The following is a 21,635-nucleotide window of genomic DNA, read 5'->3' as shown; positions in this document are numbered from 1 at the left end:
ACTGTTGTCTTATTTTTTTATTTAAAAAAGTGCTTTTTTTTTTTTAAAAAAGGTCACAATTCATTCTAAAAAGTCCTATGATATATAGTTTACAAAACCAGAAGGCAAAAGTGGGCTCCCGTTTCTTGTAGTGGATCCTCTTTGAGATGAGTCAGAGGTGTGTATCAGAAAGAAAGAATTTGGCGGCAAGTGGTAGAAGAATGGCACATTGTGGCGGTTGATTGATCTAAAAAGAGAGATCTTCATGGCTTCAGTAGACTCAGACAGTTCATCTGTCATGTTTCACTTACTTGGAATGAGAAGAACTGAACTTGATGGACTTGTCCGTTTTTTTTTTAACTCGAGTCTCTATGTACTTTGTAGCATGTGTCTACAGTTTATTGACATATTAATACTGTCTCTTTTCATGCTCACTGGAGCTAAAGAGCCCTTCATTCATTGAGTAAAAAAAGGAAAATATCAAGCTTTCAAAAAAGAAAGATAAGAGAAAGTCTTTGTAAGTTCCTTACAAAGTCATTGGGTGCATTATGGGTCACTATATCCTGTTATTTGGCTCTGCTTAAGGTACCCAAATAAACATGAATGAGCGTTCATATGGTTGATTGGATTGGCTGGAAACTGTAGTTCAATAATTGTTTAAACAATTTATGGCAAGATCTACAGACATTATCAGATCAAAGTTTGGGATTAGCATGTCCAGGAGGATTGAGATAAGAGTCCAAGTGATGATCATTTGGCATTTTTTGTATAAATAATTTATATTTATAGTTATGAGCAGGGGCGGACTGACAACTCATGGGGCCCCCGGGCAATAGAAGATTATGGGGCCCCTGGGCTTACAGATGGCCACCATGCCAGGAGGCAGTGCAGAGGCGGGGCAGCTAAAATCTCAGGATTTTCACATCAAGAGCATGTCGGTTTCGGACATATCAGGGACAGATCTAAAAAAAAACATAGATTTTTACATACTGTCCCTGTTTTTACTGAGCCTGGCAACCCAGATGGGGCCCCCTAGTGGCATGGGGCCCTCGGGCAGTGCCCGAGTGACTCAATGGTCAGTCCGCCCCTGGTTATGAGCATATCTTCCAAAATAAGTCTTATGCTGTGTACACACGACCGTTTTTCATGACGAGAAAAATGCCCTTTTTAAATTGGTCATTAAAAACGGTCGTGTGTAGGCTCCAGAGCATTTTTCTCGACGAGAAAAATGCCCATTAAAAATTTAGAACCTACTCAATTTTTTCTCGTTGTTTTTCACGTCGTCGTTTTTCTCATCGTGAAAAAGGTCGTGTGTAGGCTTTAACGACAGGGGAAAAAAAATGCATGCTCAGAAGCAAATTATGAGAAGGACAATTTGCATAATCAGCCCAAAGGGTGGCACCATTTGAATGGAACTTCCCATTTATAGTGCCGTCGTATGTGTTGTATGCTTTGCTCGAGCATTTTTTTTCACGATCGTGTATATGCAAGGCAGACTTGACAAGAATCACGTCGAGAAAAACTTAGTTTTTTTCCATGACATGAAAAAACGGCATTACAGAAAGTTTCATTAGGTTTCACTGGGTATGGAAATGTCTACAGACATTATCAGATTTAAGGTAGGGACTACCATGGTCAAGAACATTGAGAGAAGAGTCAAGATTATCGTTTTTTTTTTTTTTGTATTATTAAAATAGTCAACTGTCTGGTATGAGCATATCTTCCAAAAGAAAAGTCTTACAAAATTTCATTAGGTTTCATCTGGTACGAAAATATCTACAGTCATTATCAAAACAGAGTTTGGGATTAGTGTGGTAAAGAACATTGAGAGAAGATTTGAGATTATAATTTTTCATTTTTTTTATAATTAAAACAGATAACAGTCTTTTTTGGGTATATAATCTAAAAACTAAATTTCATTAGGGATGAGCTTATGCCCCGTACACACGATCAGGCTTTTCCCAGGCCAAACTCACATGTAATTTAGACGGAATTCCATCGGAATAAAACAGAACATGTTCTCTAGCTAAACTCCGATTGGAATTCCTCTGAATATCTAATTGAAAAAACTCAGATGGGGCATACACACGGTTGGAATTTCCGATAGAAAAAGTCAGTCAGACTTTTTCCATCGGAAATTCCAATCGTGTGTATGGGGCATAATGTGTGCAGAAGAGCTCTGGGAAAAAGGAAAAAAAAACGTTTCAACATTTTGAGATAGTATCTTAACATTCTGAGACCATATGTCTATATCGTGCGTTAGCATTTCAGAATTATGTGTTATTATCTCTGAATTCAGACATATTATCTAAGAGTGCTTTGAGATATTATGTCAGAATTCTGTGTTACTATCTCAAAATTACAACATACAGTATTATCTCAAAGTGCTCTGAGATTTTACCTAAAGTATTGCTTGGCCCATTATTATTTGTCATTAAACACACTTTCAAAGAAATATCAGGTTTATTTAAATAAAGAGATTTGTAATGTGAAATAATTCTGATTTTTGCACAATGATTGAGATAAAAAACCTATGTCAAGTCCTACGTTTTTCTCATCTTGCAGAGTCCCGGTTGCGATGGCATTCTTGGGTCTAATAGCACATTGGACACCTGCGGCGTTTGTGGTGGAGACGGGTCAACGTGCAAGTTTATCACGGGCACGTTTAAGGACACCAACGTTCCAATTGGCTACCATAAAATCCTGGAGATTCCAAAAGGTGCCACTCAGATCAGCATCCGAGAACTGACTTGGAGTCCCAACTACTTGGGTAAGAACTTTGAATTATTTTTAATATGAGATAATAATTGGCCATAACTTGAAGAGTGTAGGAGTAAAGAAGACAGAAATCACTGTTGTAAAAAAACATGACCATTGTATAACAGATGTACTATACTTCCCATACTGCCTGACCGACCCCTACTCCAACCCCCATACCATTTCCAATAAATAGAGACCACGCCAAGTTGGAGTAAATATTGGCCATAGCAGCCTCTTTATTAACCAATAAATTTAAATGAACAGAACCATAAAAAACATCTGATCTTCGCATTGGTCTTTGCATGCACTCCACATACCACCTGTTTGGTAAATACACTGCGGTACCTTTTATATATTATAATAGGCCTGGCTCGGAGACAACCAACTGACTGCAGTGCACCCGTTAGCTGGAGTACCACCATCGGAACCCATACCACAGATGGGTCCCAAACTCTCCTTATCCGAGTATCTTCTGCAATGAACTGTCAGTAATGTCCCATCTTCTGAAATACATGAATTAGGATTTCAAGTAGAAACACTCCAGCACTCCAAGGTTCATGACACCGAGGTTTCTTCATTCACCCGCAAAGACCAAACACCCGCCAAGTGCCGTGACATCCTGATGACACACCGATCTGTGGAAAAAGATAAATTTAAAAAAGAAAACAAACAGGGAGGGTGGGTGGGAAGCTTGATCCTCTATGCTGCTCTGATGCTGGGGGGAGGGACCAGCTCCTTTTTACTTCTGTCCCCTTCTTCCCCAGGTTCCCCCCATATGGGTAAGACCTTTCCACCGGTCTGTACCCTGTTAACCCTGTCTTGCCCAGCCCTCTGCTATTTTTTTCCTTTTGTCCTTTTTTCTCTGGGCTTTCCTATATGTATGAAATGTTAGAGAAGGATTCTTCAAGATCTTAAAGCGGAGCTCCACCCTAAAGTGGAACTCCTGCTGGTCGGAACCCCCCCCCCCCTCCGGTGTCACATTTGACACCTTTCAGGGGGAGGGGGGGGCAGATACCTGTTTAAAGACAGGCATTTGCACCCACTTCCGGACACACAGTCTCGGGTAAACTGCGGGCATGACGTCACCGCCCGCCCCCCCCCCCCCGTTGTGTTCTGGGAACACTCTGCTGCGGACTGCGCTGGACTCCAGGACAGGTAAGTCTCATAATATTAAAAGTCAGCAGCTGCAGTATTTGTAGCTGCTGGCTTTTAATATTTTTTTTTTTCAGCGGACATCCGCTTTAAAAAGATCCTATCAGTTAACATGGAACAACCCATTATACTTACTAGACCAATCCCTAAACTTTGTGTTGTCCATTACCTTGTAGCTTATGGAAGACTTATCTTTGATTTCAGCTTTGAGAAATCGAGCTGGGAAGAGTATCGTTAATGGTAACTGGGCAGTAGATCCTCCAGGAAAATACGAAGCTGGAGGAACAGCGTTTATATACAACCAACCTAGCCGGGATGAGCAAGAAGGAGAATCATTCACAGCTCCGGGTCCCACCAGTGAAGCTCTTGATGTATATGTAAGTATGAATTCTTTGAAGAACATAATTTAATTATGCATTTTTTCAGTCCATGGCATGTTCTTTGTACTAAGGGTCAGATTCAGAAAGAATTGCGTTGCGCAGCGGCGGCGTAACGTATCCCATTTACGTTACACCGCCGCAGGTTTCCAGTGTAAGTGCCTGATTCACAAACCTGTAAATTTGCGGCGGTGTAACGTAAATCCGCTCGTAAATCAGTCAGCCCGCCTAATTCAAATGGGGCGGGCACCATTTAAATTAGGCGCATTCCCGCGCCGAGCTTACTGCGCATGCTCCGTCCATCAAATTACCCGATGTACATTGCGCTAAATGACGTCGTAAGGATGTCATTGGTTTGACGTTAACGTAAATGGCGTCCAGCGCCATTCACGGACAACTTACGCAAACGACGTGAAATTTAACATTTCGACGCGGGAACGACAGCCATACTTAAAGCGGATGTGCCACTAAAACAATATATTAAAAGCTAGCAGCTACAAATACTGCAGCTGCTGACTTTTAATATAAGGACACTTACCTGTCCTGGAGTCCAGCGGTGATCGCAGCAGAGGATGAGCCGATCGCTCGTCACCCTGCTGCTCCCCCCTCCATCCACGGTGAGGGAACCAGGAAGTGAAGCGCTGCGGCTTCACTGCCCGGTTCCCTACGGCGCATGCGCGAGTCGCGCTGCGCCCGCCGATTGGCTCACACGCTGTGTGCTGGGAGCCGAGTGTTCCCAGCACACAACGGGCGACAGACGGGATGTGACGGAATGCCCGTCTTTCGCCCGTAGCGTGTGGCCGGAAGTGGGTGCAAATACCTGTCTTTAGACAGGTGTCTGCACCCCCCTCCCCCCTGAAAGGTGTCAAATGTGACACCGGAGGGGGGGAGGGTTCCGATCAGCGGGACTCCACTTTAGGGTGGAGGACCGCTTTAACATTGCTTAGACTACCTAGGAGGCAGCCTTAACTTTACGACGCGTATCGCTACGGAAACAACGTAAATTTAGATCGACGGGCATCGCGGACGTTCGTGAATCGCCGTAACTAGTAATTTGCATATTCTACGCCGACCGCAATGGCCTCGCCACCTAGCGGCCGGCCTAGAATTGCAGCCTAAGATCCAACGGTGTAACACAAGTTACACCTGTCGGATCTTAGGGCTATCTATGCGTAACCTGATTCTATGAATCAGTCGCATAGATACGACAATCGTATCTCAGAGATACGCCGTTGTATCTCTTCTCTGAATCTGGCCCTATGTTCCCAAAGACAACCTTGTCTTACTATTTACAGGCCTAATTATTTCCCTGCCTTGCTTATCGCATAAACTTTACCAGTTGGATGGAGCGGAGCTTCTAAGTAAGCTGACAGACAACCCTCAAACTGCAATAAGTCTGCAGTGTCAGGTAGAGTCTTGCCTAATTGATGACAATGGAAAGATTTTAGAGCACACACCCTGTCCGTATATATTAATATCCCAGAAGGTAAAGACTGTTAAGCCATAATCTGCATCTTTTGATAGACAGCTGCTTCACTTGGTATTTATCTCTGGGGATAAAGTCTTCTAACTCAAAATGTATATACGTAGGTTGAGTCATTTGTAGGAGATGGATTTCACCATCCATATGTTTCTTTGTGCCAAGATCAAGGTTAGCTCATTCATGCTGAAAGAAGACCTTTTGCTGCTTCTGGGCTGAGTAGAAACAAGGAACTGCGCCCAATATCTACTGCAACAGATGTTTCTATTAATGATGTCATCCTGAAACTTTATTATATGTATGAACATTATAGGATGACAGCAATAGGATAAGATGCGAAATAACACGATCTGTCTAAATATACATTCTATCGTGTGTTTATCTACTACCTTTCTTGCAAAAAATTATGTTTAACCAGCTAAAGGACCCGGCCAGTTTTTGCGATTCGGCACTGCGTCAATTTAACTGACAACTGCGCGGCCGTGCGACGTGGATCCCAAACAAAATTGGCGTCCTTTTTTTCCCACAAATAGAGCTTTCTTTTGGTGGTATTTGATCACCTCTGCGGTTTTTATTTTTTGCGCTATAAACAAAAATAGAGCGACAATTCTGAAAAAAATGCAATATTTTTTACTTTTTGCTATAATAAATATCCCCCAAAAATATATAAAAAAAAAAATGTTCCTCAGTTTAGGCCGATACGTATTTTTCTACCTATTTTTGGTAAAAAAAAAAAATCGCAATAAGCGTTTATCGGTTGGTTTGCGCAAAATTTATAGCATTTACAAAATAGGGGATAGTTTTATTGCATTTTTATTATTTTTTGTTTTACTACTAATGGCGGCGATCAGCGATTTTTTTCGTGACTGCGACATTATGGCGGACACTTCGGACAATTTTGACACATTTTTGGAACCATTGTCATTTTCACAGCAAAAAATGCATTAAAAATGCATTGTTTACTGTGAAAATGACAATTGCAGTTTGGGAGTTAACCACAAGGGGGTGCTGTAGGAGTTAAGTGTGACCTCATTTGTGTTTCTAACTGTAGGGGGTGTGGCTGTAGGTGTGACGTCATTGATGATGTTTCCCTATAAAAGGGATCACACGATCAATGACGGCGCCACATGGAAGAACAGGGAAGCTGTGTTTACACACAGCTCTCCCTGTTCTTCAGCTCCGGGGACTGATCGCGGGACTCCAGCGGCGATTGGGTCCGCGGGTCCCCGCGGTCACGGAGCTTCAGACCGGGTCGCAGGCGAGCGCCCGCGACCCACGGCTGGGCACTTAAAGAGGACGTACCTGTAAGTGCTTGTGCCCAGCTGTGCCATTCTGCCGACGTATATGTGCAGGAGGCAGTCCTTAAGTGGTTAAAGATAAATTCCAAGGAACTATCAAAATAAATTCATACGTAGGGGCTGTTTTTCTTGCCAAAGCATTCTCAATTTCACCATTTCACCACCTCTGGCTCTCACCCTCCGCTCCTGCTCCTCACTGTCACTTGTAAACACAGAAGCCTTCTGTGTTTATAACAGACATATTTGCTCTTGGCGGCTCCTAGAATGCACACATAGTCAAGCACGATGGGGACAGATCTCTATAATCTGACAAACAGAACAATCTGCCTTCAAGGGTCACTATAGGAATTTTTTTTCCCTTTAACCTCCCTGGCGGTATGATTATGTCTGGAATTTTGTACCAAAAGCGGTACAATTATTTTGCAAGGAAATTTGGTGTTTTATATTGTAGGCCTGCAATTCTTAGGAATAATTCACTTAAATCTGTCCAAACAAGAGTCTAGTAGGCATCCCGGGTATGATTTTTTTTTAAAAACAAAATTATAAATTATAATATAATAAATAATTATAAATAATTATAACAAATAATAATACAATTATAATAAAAATTATTCAATAATGTAATCAACTCAAAATCACAGAAATTTGCTCAGTTGCAGAATTGTTGCTGTCATTACTTTTATTTTTTTATGACGAATTTCCCCACAAATCGCTATCGCACAATTCTGCAAGTGATTATAATTTATTATCGCTGTTTTCTAGCTGCTCTAAAACCATTTTTGACATAAAGGGACACTTTTGGTTGCTATGGACAATCTACAGTTTGCAGGCAGAAAGAACAGTTTTTATTAAATAAAAGTACATGCAGGACACTGGGCAGACCACTAGGGACAAGGGGGGGTGTGTATTTTTTACATACAGAACTATAATCTATAAGATTACAGTATACTGTATGTGAGGTATTTGTTTACTTTTTTGAATTTGGCGCCGTTCTCCGCCCCCGTGCGTCGTAACGTCGCAGGGAACGGAGATCGGCGGCACACGGGCACTGTGAATCGAGCGAGGACGCCGCTCGCTCACACAGCGGGGATGCATCGCTGGATCCAGGGACAAGGTAAGTAATTCCCTGCCTGTGGACACTGCAAAAAGGTAAGCCATGCCGCTGCAGGCTCTGCACAGCTACCCCGAGCGTGACTCGGGGTTACCGATAGTAGCATAGAAAAAACACCCCGACTCACGCTCGGGATCACCGCTAGGGAGGTTAAAATAACAAACATGTTATACTTACCTCCATTGTGCAGTTGGCCCCGATCCACGTCTTTGGGGGTCCCTCGGCGGCTGTCTCTAGTCCTCCCCGCAAGAACTCACCACATTCATGCGAGGTTCCATGAGGTTCCATTGCAGGAAAGAAAATCATTCAATTCCCCCATGAACACAGTCAGGGTTCATGGGGGAATTGAAGAATTTTCTTTCCTGCAACCCATGGTTGCAGGAAAGAAAATCGCACCATCTATGGCCGAACTAAATAACCAACCAGTTTAGTCACTAACCAGACTTTGGTGGACTCTGTACTACCTCCTCCGATCTTCCATTGGTTTTTGGAGGGTTTCGCTCTCTTTGTTCGTTTTTTTTTCACCCGTATTACATTATGTGAGTGTACAAGGAGGACAGTCAGACTTTCTTTCAAAGAAAGTCATAGGACATAGATGAACTTCAGCCCACAAGCAAAGAAGGGCCGACATTTGGCCAGAAATGAAGAACCTGAGCTTCTAGTAAAAAACACAGCCTATTACACTGTAAATAATGTGGAACTTACATGTTGTTCCAGCATCTTAATAGCTTGTTGCGTCAACGTTTATTTTTCCATGTGTAGATATTGCAGTCATAAGTACACCTATCCCGAGGCTTTAGAAATTGATTTTTTTTGGAAGCCACAATATTTTTGGAGAACCCTTTCCATAAAAGACCCTTTGAAAGAAAAATATACACATTTAACTAAGCTTTATTTTTCTAGAATAATTACAGGGCTTTTCAGTAATGGCATGCAGAAGGGGAATGAGGAAAGAGTAATGACCAAAAGGACCAATCATTAAAAAAAAATATGTGAGCCTCTTAAATTAAAGGGAACTAAGGTAAGGAATGGAAGTACTAACATATTTTTCACATCCCTTATTTATCGGGGTATACCTCGCGCCGGCGTATCACGCGCACCCCAAGCTGAGAAGAGAAGTTTTGGAAAAAACAGACTTTTTGGATGCTCAGCCTCGTCGGTGTCCGTCTGCTGTCGGTGTCCATCGGCGGCCTTGTCCGGCGTCCGTCTGCGGCCTTGCGCGGGGTCTGTCCAGCCTTTTCGGTGTCTGTCTGCTGTCTTGCCCGGCGTTTATCGGCGGCCTTGTCAGGCGTTCGTCTGCGGCCTTGCGCTGGGTCCGTCCAGCCTCATCGTGTCCGTAGCGTCCGTCTGCCGGTCCGTCCAGCCTTGTCGGTGTCCGTCTGCCGGGGGTTTCAGCATTGAATTTGGCGCCTCGGTCGAGCTGTGCAGAGCCAGATTTCCGGTGTGTTCGGCTTCTCTCGGGTTCTCTCGCGTGGCTGCGGGCGTGGCCGAGCCTAGCCGAGTGCGCAGTACACTCGGCTACATAAAATGTACTGTGACCCGACATGATTGACGTTTTTCACGAATGGCGCATGCGCCGTCCGTGGAAATCTCCCAGTGTGCATTGCTCCTAATACGCCGCAAGGACGTATTGGTTTTGACGTGGACGTAAATTACGTCCAGCCCCATTCACGGACGAGTTACGGAAACGACGCAAAATGTTCAAATTTAGTTGCGAGAACGACGGCCATACTGCCGTAGGCTGCATTCTTACGATGGCCGCTAGGGGGCGTTCCCGTAGTGGTCAGCGTATAGTATGCAAATTGCATACTAACGCCGATTCACTACCCTACGCAAACCCTGCGTACGCAGTTTACGTCGTTTCCGTTCGTCGGGTTTCGCGTAAGGCTGCTCCTGCTAATGGCAGGGGCAGCCAATGCTACGTATACCCGTTGTTCCCGCGTCGCAAAGTTTAAATTTTAAGTCGTTTGCGTAAGTGAATCGTGAATGGCGCTGAACGCCATTTACGTTCACTTTGAAGCAAATGACGTCTTTGCGACGTCATTTGCCGCAATGCACGTCGGGAAAGTTTCCCGACGGAGCATGCGCACTACGTTCGGCGCGGGAACGCGCCTAATTTAAATGATCCACGCCCCCTACGGGATCATTTAAATTACGTGCCCTTACGTTGGGCATTTTTGAGGAGCGCCCACGCAAATTACGTGGCTACTGCTTCGTGAATGAAGCGTAGCGCAGATAATTTGTGGGGGCGCAGGGCAAAAACGGGACGCTGCGCCTCCGTAAGAAGTGCGCAGCGGTACCTGAATCTGGCCCAATGTCATAGCCTTTGCTCAATTTCCTTTGAGCTCAAGGCTTTGTAGAATATTGAAATCCATTGACGCCAGGGTCGGGGCATATCTAGAGCCGCTGCTTATATTGTAAATTAAATCCATTATATGTAATAAGTTTGTCATATCGCCACAACTTCCTATGATCCCCGCACAGGGGCACTCAAAGTTTAACAAAACACATAATTTCCCCAAAGCCACACACTACGCTCAGCAATAGAAAGGAAACCGAGACTCTGTGATTGGATGATTGATGGTGATGTCACTTCAGGACAGGTTTTGTAATTAGCTGACTATCCTTCAACCAAATCCTCTGCCCCGTTTTTCTGACCCGTGTCCTAGTTGGTAGCGATTCAGCATCTAGCCGCTGGTGAATGTCATGATTCATATCCTTTCATTTATCGAGGAGCCAACTGTGTGGAAAGTGTGATTTGCTACCTATAGACAAGTGAATCCTTAAAAGAATTTTGTTTTTCTGAAAAAGTGGATGACACGTTTGCACTCATAATAGGTAGTTAGAAAGGCTTGTCACAGCCAACGTTCAGAGCCAAATTTAACCACTTAAGACCCGGACCATTATGCAGGTTAAGGACCTGGCCCCTTTTTGCGATTCGGCACTGTGTCGCTTTAACTGACAATTGCGCGGTCGTGCGACGTGACTCCCAAACAAAATTGGCGTCCTTTTTTCCCCACAAATCGAGCTTTCTTTTGGTGGTATTTGATCACCTCTGTGATTTTTATTTTGTGCGCTATAAGCAAAAAAAGAGCGACAATTTTGAAAAAAGCAATTTTTTTTAATAAATATCCCCCAAAAATATATATATAAAAAAAAAAAATTTCCTCAGTTTAGGCCGATACGTATTCTTCTACATATTTTTGGCAAAAAATTAAAAAAATATGCGTATATTGATTGGTTTGCGCAAAAGTTATATAGCCAGATTCACAGAGAGCGGCGTACTGTATCTCTGTGCGGGCGTAGCGCATCTCATATGCGCTACACTGACGTAACATAGAGAGGCAAGTACAGTATTCACAAAGCACTCGCTCCCTAAGTTACGTTGGAGTAGCGTAAATGGGCCGGCGTAAGCCCGCCTAATTCAAATTATGAAGGTAGTGGGTGTGTTGTATTCAAATTAGCCGCAACCCCATGTAAATGAATTCCCGTTCGAACGCCCTAAGATACGACGGTTCAATGGCAACGACGTGAACGTAACCTACGCCCAGCCCCATTCACGTACGACTTACGTAAACGACGTAAAATCCGACGGCTGTTCCGTCGTCCATACCTTTGCATCGTACACACTCTCAGATTTCTCGGCAAGAACCAGCAACTAGATTTGAGAAACACTGACCTATATACTCACCACATAAGTGCCTCTCAGTGCTACTGCCTGTCAGTGCCACATGCGTTCCCATGAGTGCCGCCTGTCAGTGCCACATGAGTGGCCATCAGTGCCGCCTGTCAGTGCCACATGAGTGGCCATCAATGCCGCCTGTCAGTGCCACATGAGTGCCGCCTGTCAGTGCCACATGTGTGCCCATCCGTGCCACCTGTCAGTGCCAAATGAGTGCTGCCTTTCAGTGCCCATGTGTGCCGCCTGTCAGTGCCACATGAGTGCCCATGTGTGCCGCATGTCAGTGCCACATGCGTGCTGCCTGTCAGTGCCACATGAGTGGCCATCAGTGCCGCCTGTCAGTGCCACATGAGTGGCCATCAGTGCCGCCTGTCAGTGCCACATGAGTGGCCATCAGTGCCGCCTGTCAGTGCCACATGAGTGCCGCCTGTCAGTGCCACATGTGTGCCCATCAGTGCCACCTGTCAGTGCCAAATGAGTGCCGCCTGTCAGTGCCCATGTGTGCCGCCTGTCAGTGCCACATGAGTGCCCATGTGTGCCGCATGTCAGTGCCACATGCGTGCTGCCTGTCAGTGCCCATGTATGCCGCCTGTCATTGCCACATGTGTGCCCATCAGTCCCGTCTGTCAGTGCCACATGAGTGTCCATGTGTGCTGCCTGTCCGTGCCACATGAGTGCCGCCTGTCAGTGCCACATGCATGCCCATGAGTGCCGCTTGTCAGTGCCACATGAGTGCTGCCTGTCTGCCACCTGTCAGTGCCACATGAGTGACATACACAAGTAGGGGGGGAGCATTGACACATCAGGAGCCGTGACACACAACAAACATTTCTGAAGTGTCTTCAGGAGGCGATAACCCTTGGGAACAAGAACTAAAACAAATAAAGTAAAATAATTGTTCTGCAGTCATATGGGCATGTTGGAATATAACGGCTCAGAACTGAATGATACATGGGACAGCCTGTCAAGCCCTGGAAGGTTTTGGTCTTAGTTCCACAAGCACGTGAAAACATCTGTGTGATGGATTTCCAGTGTTAGGGTTACCATTTACGTGCGATTTGACGCCAGAGGAGAATACGTAAACAAATGATATGACAGATAATTGGGTGAATGAGATTTTTATGAGTTGATAGCACATGCAACTTATTGTGTAATAGGTCACAGGTCAAACCTTTGTAAATACCTGTTACCAGTAGCAGTATTTGTTTGTATAGTGAGGCCGGCAAATTCCACACCTTACTGAAATTGGTGAAGTAAAGAATGCACTAAAAACCGTCATTTATTTTATTTCCAAAAAGCCCCGAGAACAACATCAAAGCAAAAGAGCTTTGTATCCTGCTACAATAAATAAAGGGTATTAGTGGTAGCTGGGATTTCTCTTTTATTTACATAGGTAGAGTGTTCTTTGGCTGGTCGAGAGTGTTTGGGTGATTTATAATTGGTTGATTTACTGCGCTTTACATGTTTCTTTTTTTAGGCTAGGTTCACACTGCTGCGAATTCAAAATCGCGGTAAAATAGTGATTTTACCGCGATTTCGCGGCTCCGGTTTTGCCGCGATTTTGCTGCGATTTTGGCCGCGATTTAAGAGACATCTGTGCAGGGTTCAATGTAAATCGTGGCCCAAAATCGCAAAAAGTAGTACAGGAACTATTTTTTGAAATCGGTGCAGCGCCGTAGATGCGGCGTTGCACCGATTTGGACGGTGCCATTGCCGACAATTGCCGGCAAATGCCCCGATTTGAGATGCGATTTGACATGTGAAATCGCATCTGAAATCGTACCAAATCGTACCCAGTGTGAACCTGGGCTAAATGCATTTACAAAAATAATGGGCCAAATTCTCAAAAACGCTGCCTAACTTAACTTTCAGCAGTTAAGTTACACAGGCGTTAAATTTCTACCTAAGTGCCCGATCCACAAAGCACTTACCTAGAAATTACACGCCGTGTAACCTAAGTGTCTCCGTCGCAAGGCGGTCGTCTCCTCGAGGGGGCGATTCCTATTCAAATGAGGCGCGCTCCCGCGCCGGACGTACTGCGCATGCGTGTGACGTCATTTTTCCCGACGTGCAGCGCGCGAACGTAATTTACGCCGGGCTTTGTGGATTGCGACGGGACAATAAAGTTGCGACGGGTGAAAAAAAAAATACGCGCCGGGAAAAAAAATTCAAATTTAAAAAAAAATTGCGGCGATCGAAAAAAAGGTCTGGTTTTACATGGTGTACTAACTTTACACATTGTAAAACCAGCCCTAATTTAACGCGTGCAAATCGTAACTTACGCAGAAAACACAAAGCTTAAAAGCTTTGTGGATCTGCTTAAGTACTCATTTGCATACGCTAGCCGCATTTCGACTCGAAATGCCCCCAGCGGCGGATGCGGTACTGCATCTTAAGATCCGACAGTGTAAGTGTCTTACAGATGTCGGATCTTCTGACTATCTTTGGAAAAATCCTTCTGAGGATCGTTTCCAAAGATAGCCACAGGGATACGCAGGCTGAACAGCAGTTCCGCCTGCGTATCTCCTTTGAAGATTTGGCCCAATATTTCTACATACAGGTACATTAATGTGCATACATTTTAAATATATTTATATCTATATATCTATATATACTTTTTTATACTTTATTTTTTATATATCTATATCTCTCTATATCTATCTATCTATCTATCTATCTATCTATCTATCTATCTATCTATCTATAGATATCTATAGATAGATATATACAGTGGAACCTTGGTATACGAGTAACACAATTATTTTGAAATACGAGCAACTTAAAAAAAAAATATATGACTCTGTTTGCGATTGTTGTCTCGTAAAATTAGCATAATTCAAGCTAATGGGGTGTGCAGTACCGCATTTGGCCAGAGTTGCAGGGGCGCCAGAGCAGAGCCGAGCGGAGCCGATCACAGGCGTTCAGAGTCGTTTGGAAATACTCAGAAATACTCCGTTCCCGGATGTTTCTGAGCCTTTCCAAGGGTTTCCCGATCATTCCCGAGGCTCTCTGGCGTCCCCCCACCTCTGGCCACATGCGGTATTGCATGCCAATAAAGTCAATGCGGAACAAATTATTTTTGTTTCCATTGACTACTATGGGGAAACTCGCTTTGATATGCGAGTGCTTTAGATTCCGAGAATTCTCCTGGCACGGATTATGCTTGTAATCCAAGGTTCCACTGTATATCTATATATAAATATATATGTATATGTGTATATATATATATATATATATATATATAAAATATAATAAAGTATAAAAATGTATATCTATTTGGCAGAATGAAGACTGTTTCCCTTTGCATGAAAATACAACCATTAAGTATCATTGACTCTTTATTATTTGTTGTCTGTAGATGATATTTCAGCAAGACAATCCAGGAGTGTCATTCCAGTACTTCATCGCCTCTCCGCCCAGCTCTGATATCCCTGGTCACGTCCCTAATGTCCCACAACAGGAGCATGGTAAGAGCCACTCTTGTGACAACGTACATAAGGGTCTGACAGTCCGTGTTTACCGGGCGTCATGTCAAAGGCTTATAATGCAATCTTACATTACCATTTTTGTCATCTTTGTACAGATGGCTAATTCTAGGACTTCTTGCACAGAGGAAGCCTAAAAACACCAAGGCCCGGATTCTCAAAAGAGATACGCCGGCGTATCTCCTGATACGCCGTCATATCTCCTGATACGCCGTCGGATCTCTGAGTCCGGCCGTCGTATCTATGCGCCTGATTCATAGAATCAGTTACGCATAGATAAGCACTAGATCCGACAGGCGTAAGGCTCTTACGCTGTCGGATCTTAAATGCAATTTTTTTTTTGCCGCTAGGTGTCGCCGACGTTGTTTTCCCCGTCGAGTATGCAAATTAGCAAAATACGCGAATTCCCGAACGTACGCGCAGTCGACGCAGTGAAGTTACGACGTTTACGTTAGATTTGCGACACGTAAAGTTGCCCCTGGGTATATGAAGCGCAGTCAATGTTAAGTATGGCCGTTGTTCCCGCGTCGAAATTTAAAAATTTACGTAATTTGCGTAAGTCGTCCGTGAATAGGGCTGGATGCCATTTACGTTCTCCTTGCGATGTCATTTAGCGCAATGCACGTCTGGAAATTTTAGGGACGGCACATGCGCATTAGGTTCGGCGCGGGAACGCGCCTAATTTAAATGCTATACGCCCCCTACCCGCCTAATTTGAATTAGGCGGGCTTGCGCTGGGGGATTTACGCTACGCCGCCGCAACTTTACAGGCAAGTGCTTTGTGAATCAAGCACTTGCCCGTAAAATTTGTAACGGCGTAACGTTAATGAGATACGTTACGCCGCCACAGAGATGCAGCGATCTACGAGAATCTGCCCCCAAGTTTTTTAGACACTCGGGTGTTTGTTTGTTTTTTTTTTTTTTTATCGATTTAAATGCAGCAGAGTGATAATCTTAGCTCCTCAGTTTGTTGTTTCTTCTTTCACTGTCCAGTCTCAGTCACTGGAAGTAACAAGACCTGTAAATGATAGTTAACTATAGCAAAAAATAAATAAAAAAAATCAGGTCTCCTGCCCTGGTAAACATGACTGTGATGTGTGATATAGCTGTATAAATCTTAGGACTGGATAGGCACAAACACATATCCTTTGAAATGAAACAGCTCCCATATAAAAAAAATAAAAAAAATCTCTTTACTTAGTTATTTGTCTGGAATTTTTAAACACGATAAAGGATTCCCAGTGCACCATGGGCTAGCTAAGGCACAGCAGAAGCTGCCTGCCATAAGGCTCTCTCTGTTTGATTGAAATATTGTACATAGAGAGGGTTAAAGAGGATGATCAGACACTGCTCTAATTCATTCACTTTGCGTAAGTTTTAGGTTGAGCTTTTGAGCTTTGTTAACAACTGTTGCACAGCTTTAGAATATGCACATGCTTTGTCAGTGCAGGGTATTATTTTACACGTTAACATGTGAAAACCGCATACATTTTTTTTTCAAAGGAGGGGAATTTTTTGGAGGAGTTGAGGGGATTATTGCGGTGCGATGAAGGAAACCAGACAAAGTGTGTATGTATATATAAAAATATATGAAAAAGGTTTATTCATTCAATTTTTACAAAATATAGTAATTCAATATACAAATAGTGCATAAATTATTTTGTGGGAGCAAGATCTAGAAATAATTTTTTCGATCAGGTCGACCCTACTAGTTTCGCCTCTTGGCTTCTTCAGGGGAATTAGGACAAGATCGTCTCTCTAGATTACTCTAAAGAGATGAAAAAGAATAAAACAATTTTAACATATGCATATGTTAAAATTGTTTTCAATTTTAAAATCTTTTTCAATAATCCCCTCAACTCCTCCAAAAAATTCCCCTCCTTTGAATCTATTTTGGGATGAGGTGCTGTATCCTTTTTTAGGACTCTCGATCACATACCCCCAAATATACATTTTTTTTTATATATGGTATACTTTATCTTAAAATTGTTGTCTTTTGTATGTTTAGACAATAAATATCCTAAGTGATTTTAAACATTGAAAATCTCCTAGCAGGACCTCAGAGATCAGTTCCATCCATTGACTCTGTTCCTCAGACCAATCCCCGAGGTCATCCTGTAGAGCGCCACCTGGTCCCTCCACCCCAAGCGCGACCACCACCTCCACCAAGGCCAGCTGGAACTTTGCAACGAAACGTCCGAATCCCCACACTTCCTGCCCCTCCCACTCACTACTGGCCGGAGCAACCTCTGTTCTTCTGGAGAAGAGTGGGCAACACTCCATGCTCTGTGACTTGCGGCAAAGGTAAGTGTTTTGGTCATAGCCTGTATTGCCCCAGATCTTATAACGAAAGTTTGTGGGAGGGACTTTGCATTACCCTAAGTTCTTTTAAAATGGAAATTATTACAGACTTGCTTATTAGACCCCCTATTAGACAATGTCCCCCTTGCAATTTTTGGTTCATTTCTGGAGATCAGTCTTAATCCCGATGTCACGCTCGTGATCCTGTTGCTGGTGAGAACTTGCCAATGGCAGGATCTCTATGGAGCACAGCAAGGAAGTGAAGCGCTCACCTACTTGAATGTGTTGCTCTCATAGGAGCGCCGAGCTGGGAATGGGGCTTCGGCTCTCAGTGGTGCACAATATGATCAGGATCCTTCAAGAGCCTGGATCGGCTTTGTGACCTAAGCTAATAGCGGCCTTTAGCCTGCTGCCAGCCAGCTCCGGGTCCCAGGAGAGCAAAAGTAAGTGCACTTCTGTGAAACCCAAGAGAAGTATGACCAAAAAACGCTTTGGCCATTCTTCTCTTTTGAAGAGACCAAAATGTCCTGAGCTCTGTGACCATGCCCACGGGACCCGCAGACCCGATCGCCGCCGGTGTCCTGCGATCGGGTCACAGAGCTGAATAACGGGGATAGGTAAGTGTAAACAAACCTCTCCCTGTGCTTCCTAGTGAGACTGATCGTGTATGCGGGCGTAACGTATCCTATTACGCTACTCCTCCGCAACTTTGACAGGCAAGTGCAGTATTCACAAAGCAAAGTTGCGGCGGCGTAGCGTAAATAGGCCGGCGTAAGCCCGCCTAATTTAAATGTGGAAGATGTGGGCGTGATTTATGTTAATTTATTGTGACCCCACGTAAATGATGCTTTTTCCGAACGGCGCATGCGCCGTCCGTGAAAGTATCCTAGTGCGCATGCTCCAAATTAACCCGCAAAAATCCAATGCTTTCGAGGTGAACGTAAATGACGCACAGCCCTATTCGCGAACAACTTACGCAAACGACGTAATCAACGTAAAATTAGACGCGGTCCCAACGTCCATACTTAACATTGCATATACAACTCATATAGCAGGGGTAACTTTACGCTGGAAAAAGCCTTACGTAAACGGCGTATCTGTACTGTTACGGCCGGGCGTACGTTCGTGAATAGGCGTATCTAGCTGATTTATATATTCTAGGCGTAAATCAGCGTACACGCCCCTAGCGGGCAGTGTAAATATGCAGTTAAGATATGACGGCGAAAGAGACTTACGTTGGTCGTATCTTAGACAAATTCTGGCGTATCTGATTCTTTGAATCAGGTGCCAGGATACGACGCCTCAGACTCAGAGATACGCCGTCGTATCTCCTACCTGAATCTGGCCCAATAACTTTTCCGCAAACCCACCAATAAATGCTTATTGCGATTTTTTTTTTACCAAAAATACGTAGAAGAATACGTATCATCCTAAACTGAGGGGAAAAAAAATGTTTTATATATATTTTTGGGTATATTTATTATAGCAACAAGTAAAAAATATTGAATTTTTAAAAAAATTGTCGCTCTATTTTTGTTTATAGCGCAAAAAATAAAAACCGCAGAGGTGATCAAATACCACCAAAAGAAAGCTCTATTTGTAGGAAAAAAAGGACGCCAATTTTGTTTGGGAGCCAAGTTGTATGACCGCGCAATTGTCAGTTAAAGGAACGCAGTGCCGAATTGCAAAAAGGGGCCTGGTCCTTTAGCAACAAAATGCTCCGGGGCTTAAGTGGTTAACAGCAGCAGTGTACATGGGGTCCAATTGTTTGTGTATTTTATGTGTGGCCCAACACAATTCCTCTTCTTCTAATGTGGCCCAGGAAGGTCAAAAGGTTGGACGTCTCTGATTTAAAGGAAAGCTCACTTGTTTGCCCAGTTTTAAAGGTCTCTTTCTCCATAGGGTTCTGGTACCCCGTCTATCAGTGCGTCTCTAGGAGCTCCCTGGATGAAGTCAGCGAGGAGGAGTGCGATCTGTCCAGCAAGCCGTTCCCCCAGGAGGAGGCCTGCAACACTCAGCCCTGCCCTGCGTTGTAAGTGCAAATGATTCTGTATGTAATAGTATAGTCCCATTACTGCCAGCATGCTGTACAGGCTGTATGGATACGTAATGCCTGCTGTGCTATTGAGTTGTGTCACTTTGTATGAATTGATCACATATCACTAATAAATAGTGAAGATTTTAAAAATAAATGTCATGAAAGCCACTTACAACTTTCTTTAACCCCTTGATGCCAAATCCCAATGGCCTTTTAAGTGAGTGTTAACACCAAGAGGTGGCTTCCCGATCGCATGATTGTTGTTGATTAGCTACCAAAGTGGTCAGATGACTAGGAACCTGCCCTCGCAAATCATCTCTGTCAGTGTATTGGGGGTGCGCAGTAAGCATGTGACATGAGGACAGGGCTGGTGCAAGGATTTTTGACTCCCTAGGCCAGGCATGTCCAAAGTCCGGCCCGCGGGCCAATCGCGGCCCGTGTTCTAATTTTGGGTTATTTAGACAACATATACTGTATATCTTTTGTGGCCCCCGACGATCTCCCAGCGCCGGGGCCACAAAAGATGTATATGCCTTGGTGCCGCTTTCTTGACAATGGTGCTGCATTCCTGGCAATGTTAAGTGCATTCCTGGCAATGGTGAGTTTATTCCTGGCAATGGTGCTGCATTCCTGGCAATGGTGAGTGCATTCCCGGCAATTGTGGGTGCCTTCCTGGCAATTGGAAGTGCATTCCTGGCAATGGTGAGTGCATTCCCAGTAATGGTGGGTGCCTTCCTGGCAATTGGGAGTGCATTCCTGGCAATGGTGAGTGCATTCCCAGTAATGGTGGGTGCCTTCCTGGCAATTGGCAGTGCATTCCTGGCAATGGTGAGTGCATTCCCGGTAATGGTGGGTGCATTCTTGGCAATTGGGAGTGCATTCCTGGCAATGGTGCTGCATTCCTGGCAATAGGGAGTGCATTCCTGGCCATGGCGGGTGCATTCCTGGCAATGGCGTGTGCATTCCACCCAATGGTGGGTGCATTCCTCGCAATGGTGGGTCTGCAGATGGGCACTGACCTTTATTTTGCCTCACAGTTCTTTATTACATTTTTTATTTATTTTTTCCTGAAACTTCGCTCTCAAAGTGAAGTGCGTGTTATACGCCAATAAATACGGTATATCCAAATAACACGTCCAAGCTCATCTCTTCACGACACACAGCCACAAAGGCAATAGAGTTCTTGTTGGGTGGTGTATTAGTTGCTCGGAAGAACACACTTAGACCGAATTGTAATGGTTCAAAGAATGTCAGGCAAAATGGTCAGCCCTCACGCATGTTCACTTCATCAAATCTGGCCCTCTTTGAAAAAAGTTTGGATACCTCTGCCCTAGGCAAAAACTTATTTTGCCGCCCCCCCCCCCCCTTGGCTCCACCCTGACGCCACCTCCTTTTCCCTGCCCATGTAAACCCCACCTTTTTAATGAAGCACCCATCAGATGCAGCCCACCAGCATTTCCTCCGTCTCTTCACCTCCAGTGATCTTCGTAACAAATCACAAGGTTAGAGGCTACATGAGACATTTGTGAAAATAGCCAAGAACTGCATAGGTACTAGTATTTTCATGACGGAGTCGGCATCTCAGAAAATGTATCCAGGACACATTATTCACTATTTATACTGCCAATCTTTATTTAGGTTATGTTTAAATTGAGAACAGAGCAGCTAAACTGACATTATCAAAGTGGGCCGGGTGGTTAAATACACAATTCAGCATAAAACGTGGAAGCTTTTCCATTTCCAAGTTTTTATTATTTATACAGCATGATTTTTATAGGATTTCGGAGCTCACTGCTGGCTGCATGTTGACATAGCTGAAAGGACACGCGGCCTGCATACTATAAATACAGTTGTACAGTGCCATCTAGTGGATACTGAGAATACTGCAAATATATTCCAAGAACCAGTTTCTAACAATTCTCTAATAAGACAATGATGCACAAAAAGTGCTAACTAAAAAGAACCAAAGTAC

The 21,635-nt window shown here is 44.0% G+C and overlaps 1 protein-coding gene across 3 annotated transcripts in view; it reads left to right on the top strand.

Annotated features, from left to right (window-relative positions):
• The window catches only part of ADAMTSL4 (ADAMTS like 4), a 312,392-nt gene that overhangs the window by 272,625 nt on the left and 18,132 nt on the right, over positions 1 to 21,635 (top strand). For 2 of the 3 annotated variants that reach the window (XM_040332769.1, XM_040332768.1), the window contains 5 exons: positions 2,545 to 2,749; positions 4,096 to 4,268; positions 15,198 to 15,306; positions 17,377 to 17,628; positions 19,528 to 19,657. In XM_040332769.1, the coding sequence (XP_040188703.1) occupies positions 2,545 to 2,749; positions 4,096 to 4,268; positions 15,198 to 15,306; positions 17,377 to 17,628; positions 19,528 to 19,657 (869 nt within the window). The remainder of the gene's footprint in view (positions 1 to 2,544; positions 2,750 to 4,095; positions 4,269 to 15,197; positions 15,307 to 17,376; positions 17,629 to 19,527; positions 19,658 to 21,635) is intronic. The other variant, XM_040332770.1, reaches the window with a different exon arrangement.

Source organism: Rana temporaria, chromosome 13, assembly GCF_905171775.1.
Source record: "Rana temporaria chromosome 13, aRanTem1.1, whole genome shotgun sequence".
In the NCBI taxonomy this organism is placed as follows: domain Eukaryota; kingdom Metazoa; phylum Chordata; class Amphibia; order Anura; family Ranidae; genus Rana; species Rana temporaria.
Note: the sequence above shows the minus strand (reverse complement) of the source record. Positions and strands in the feature narration are given on the sequence as shown.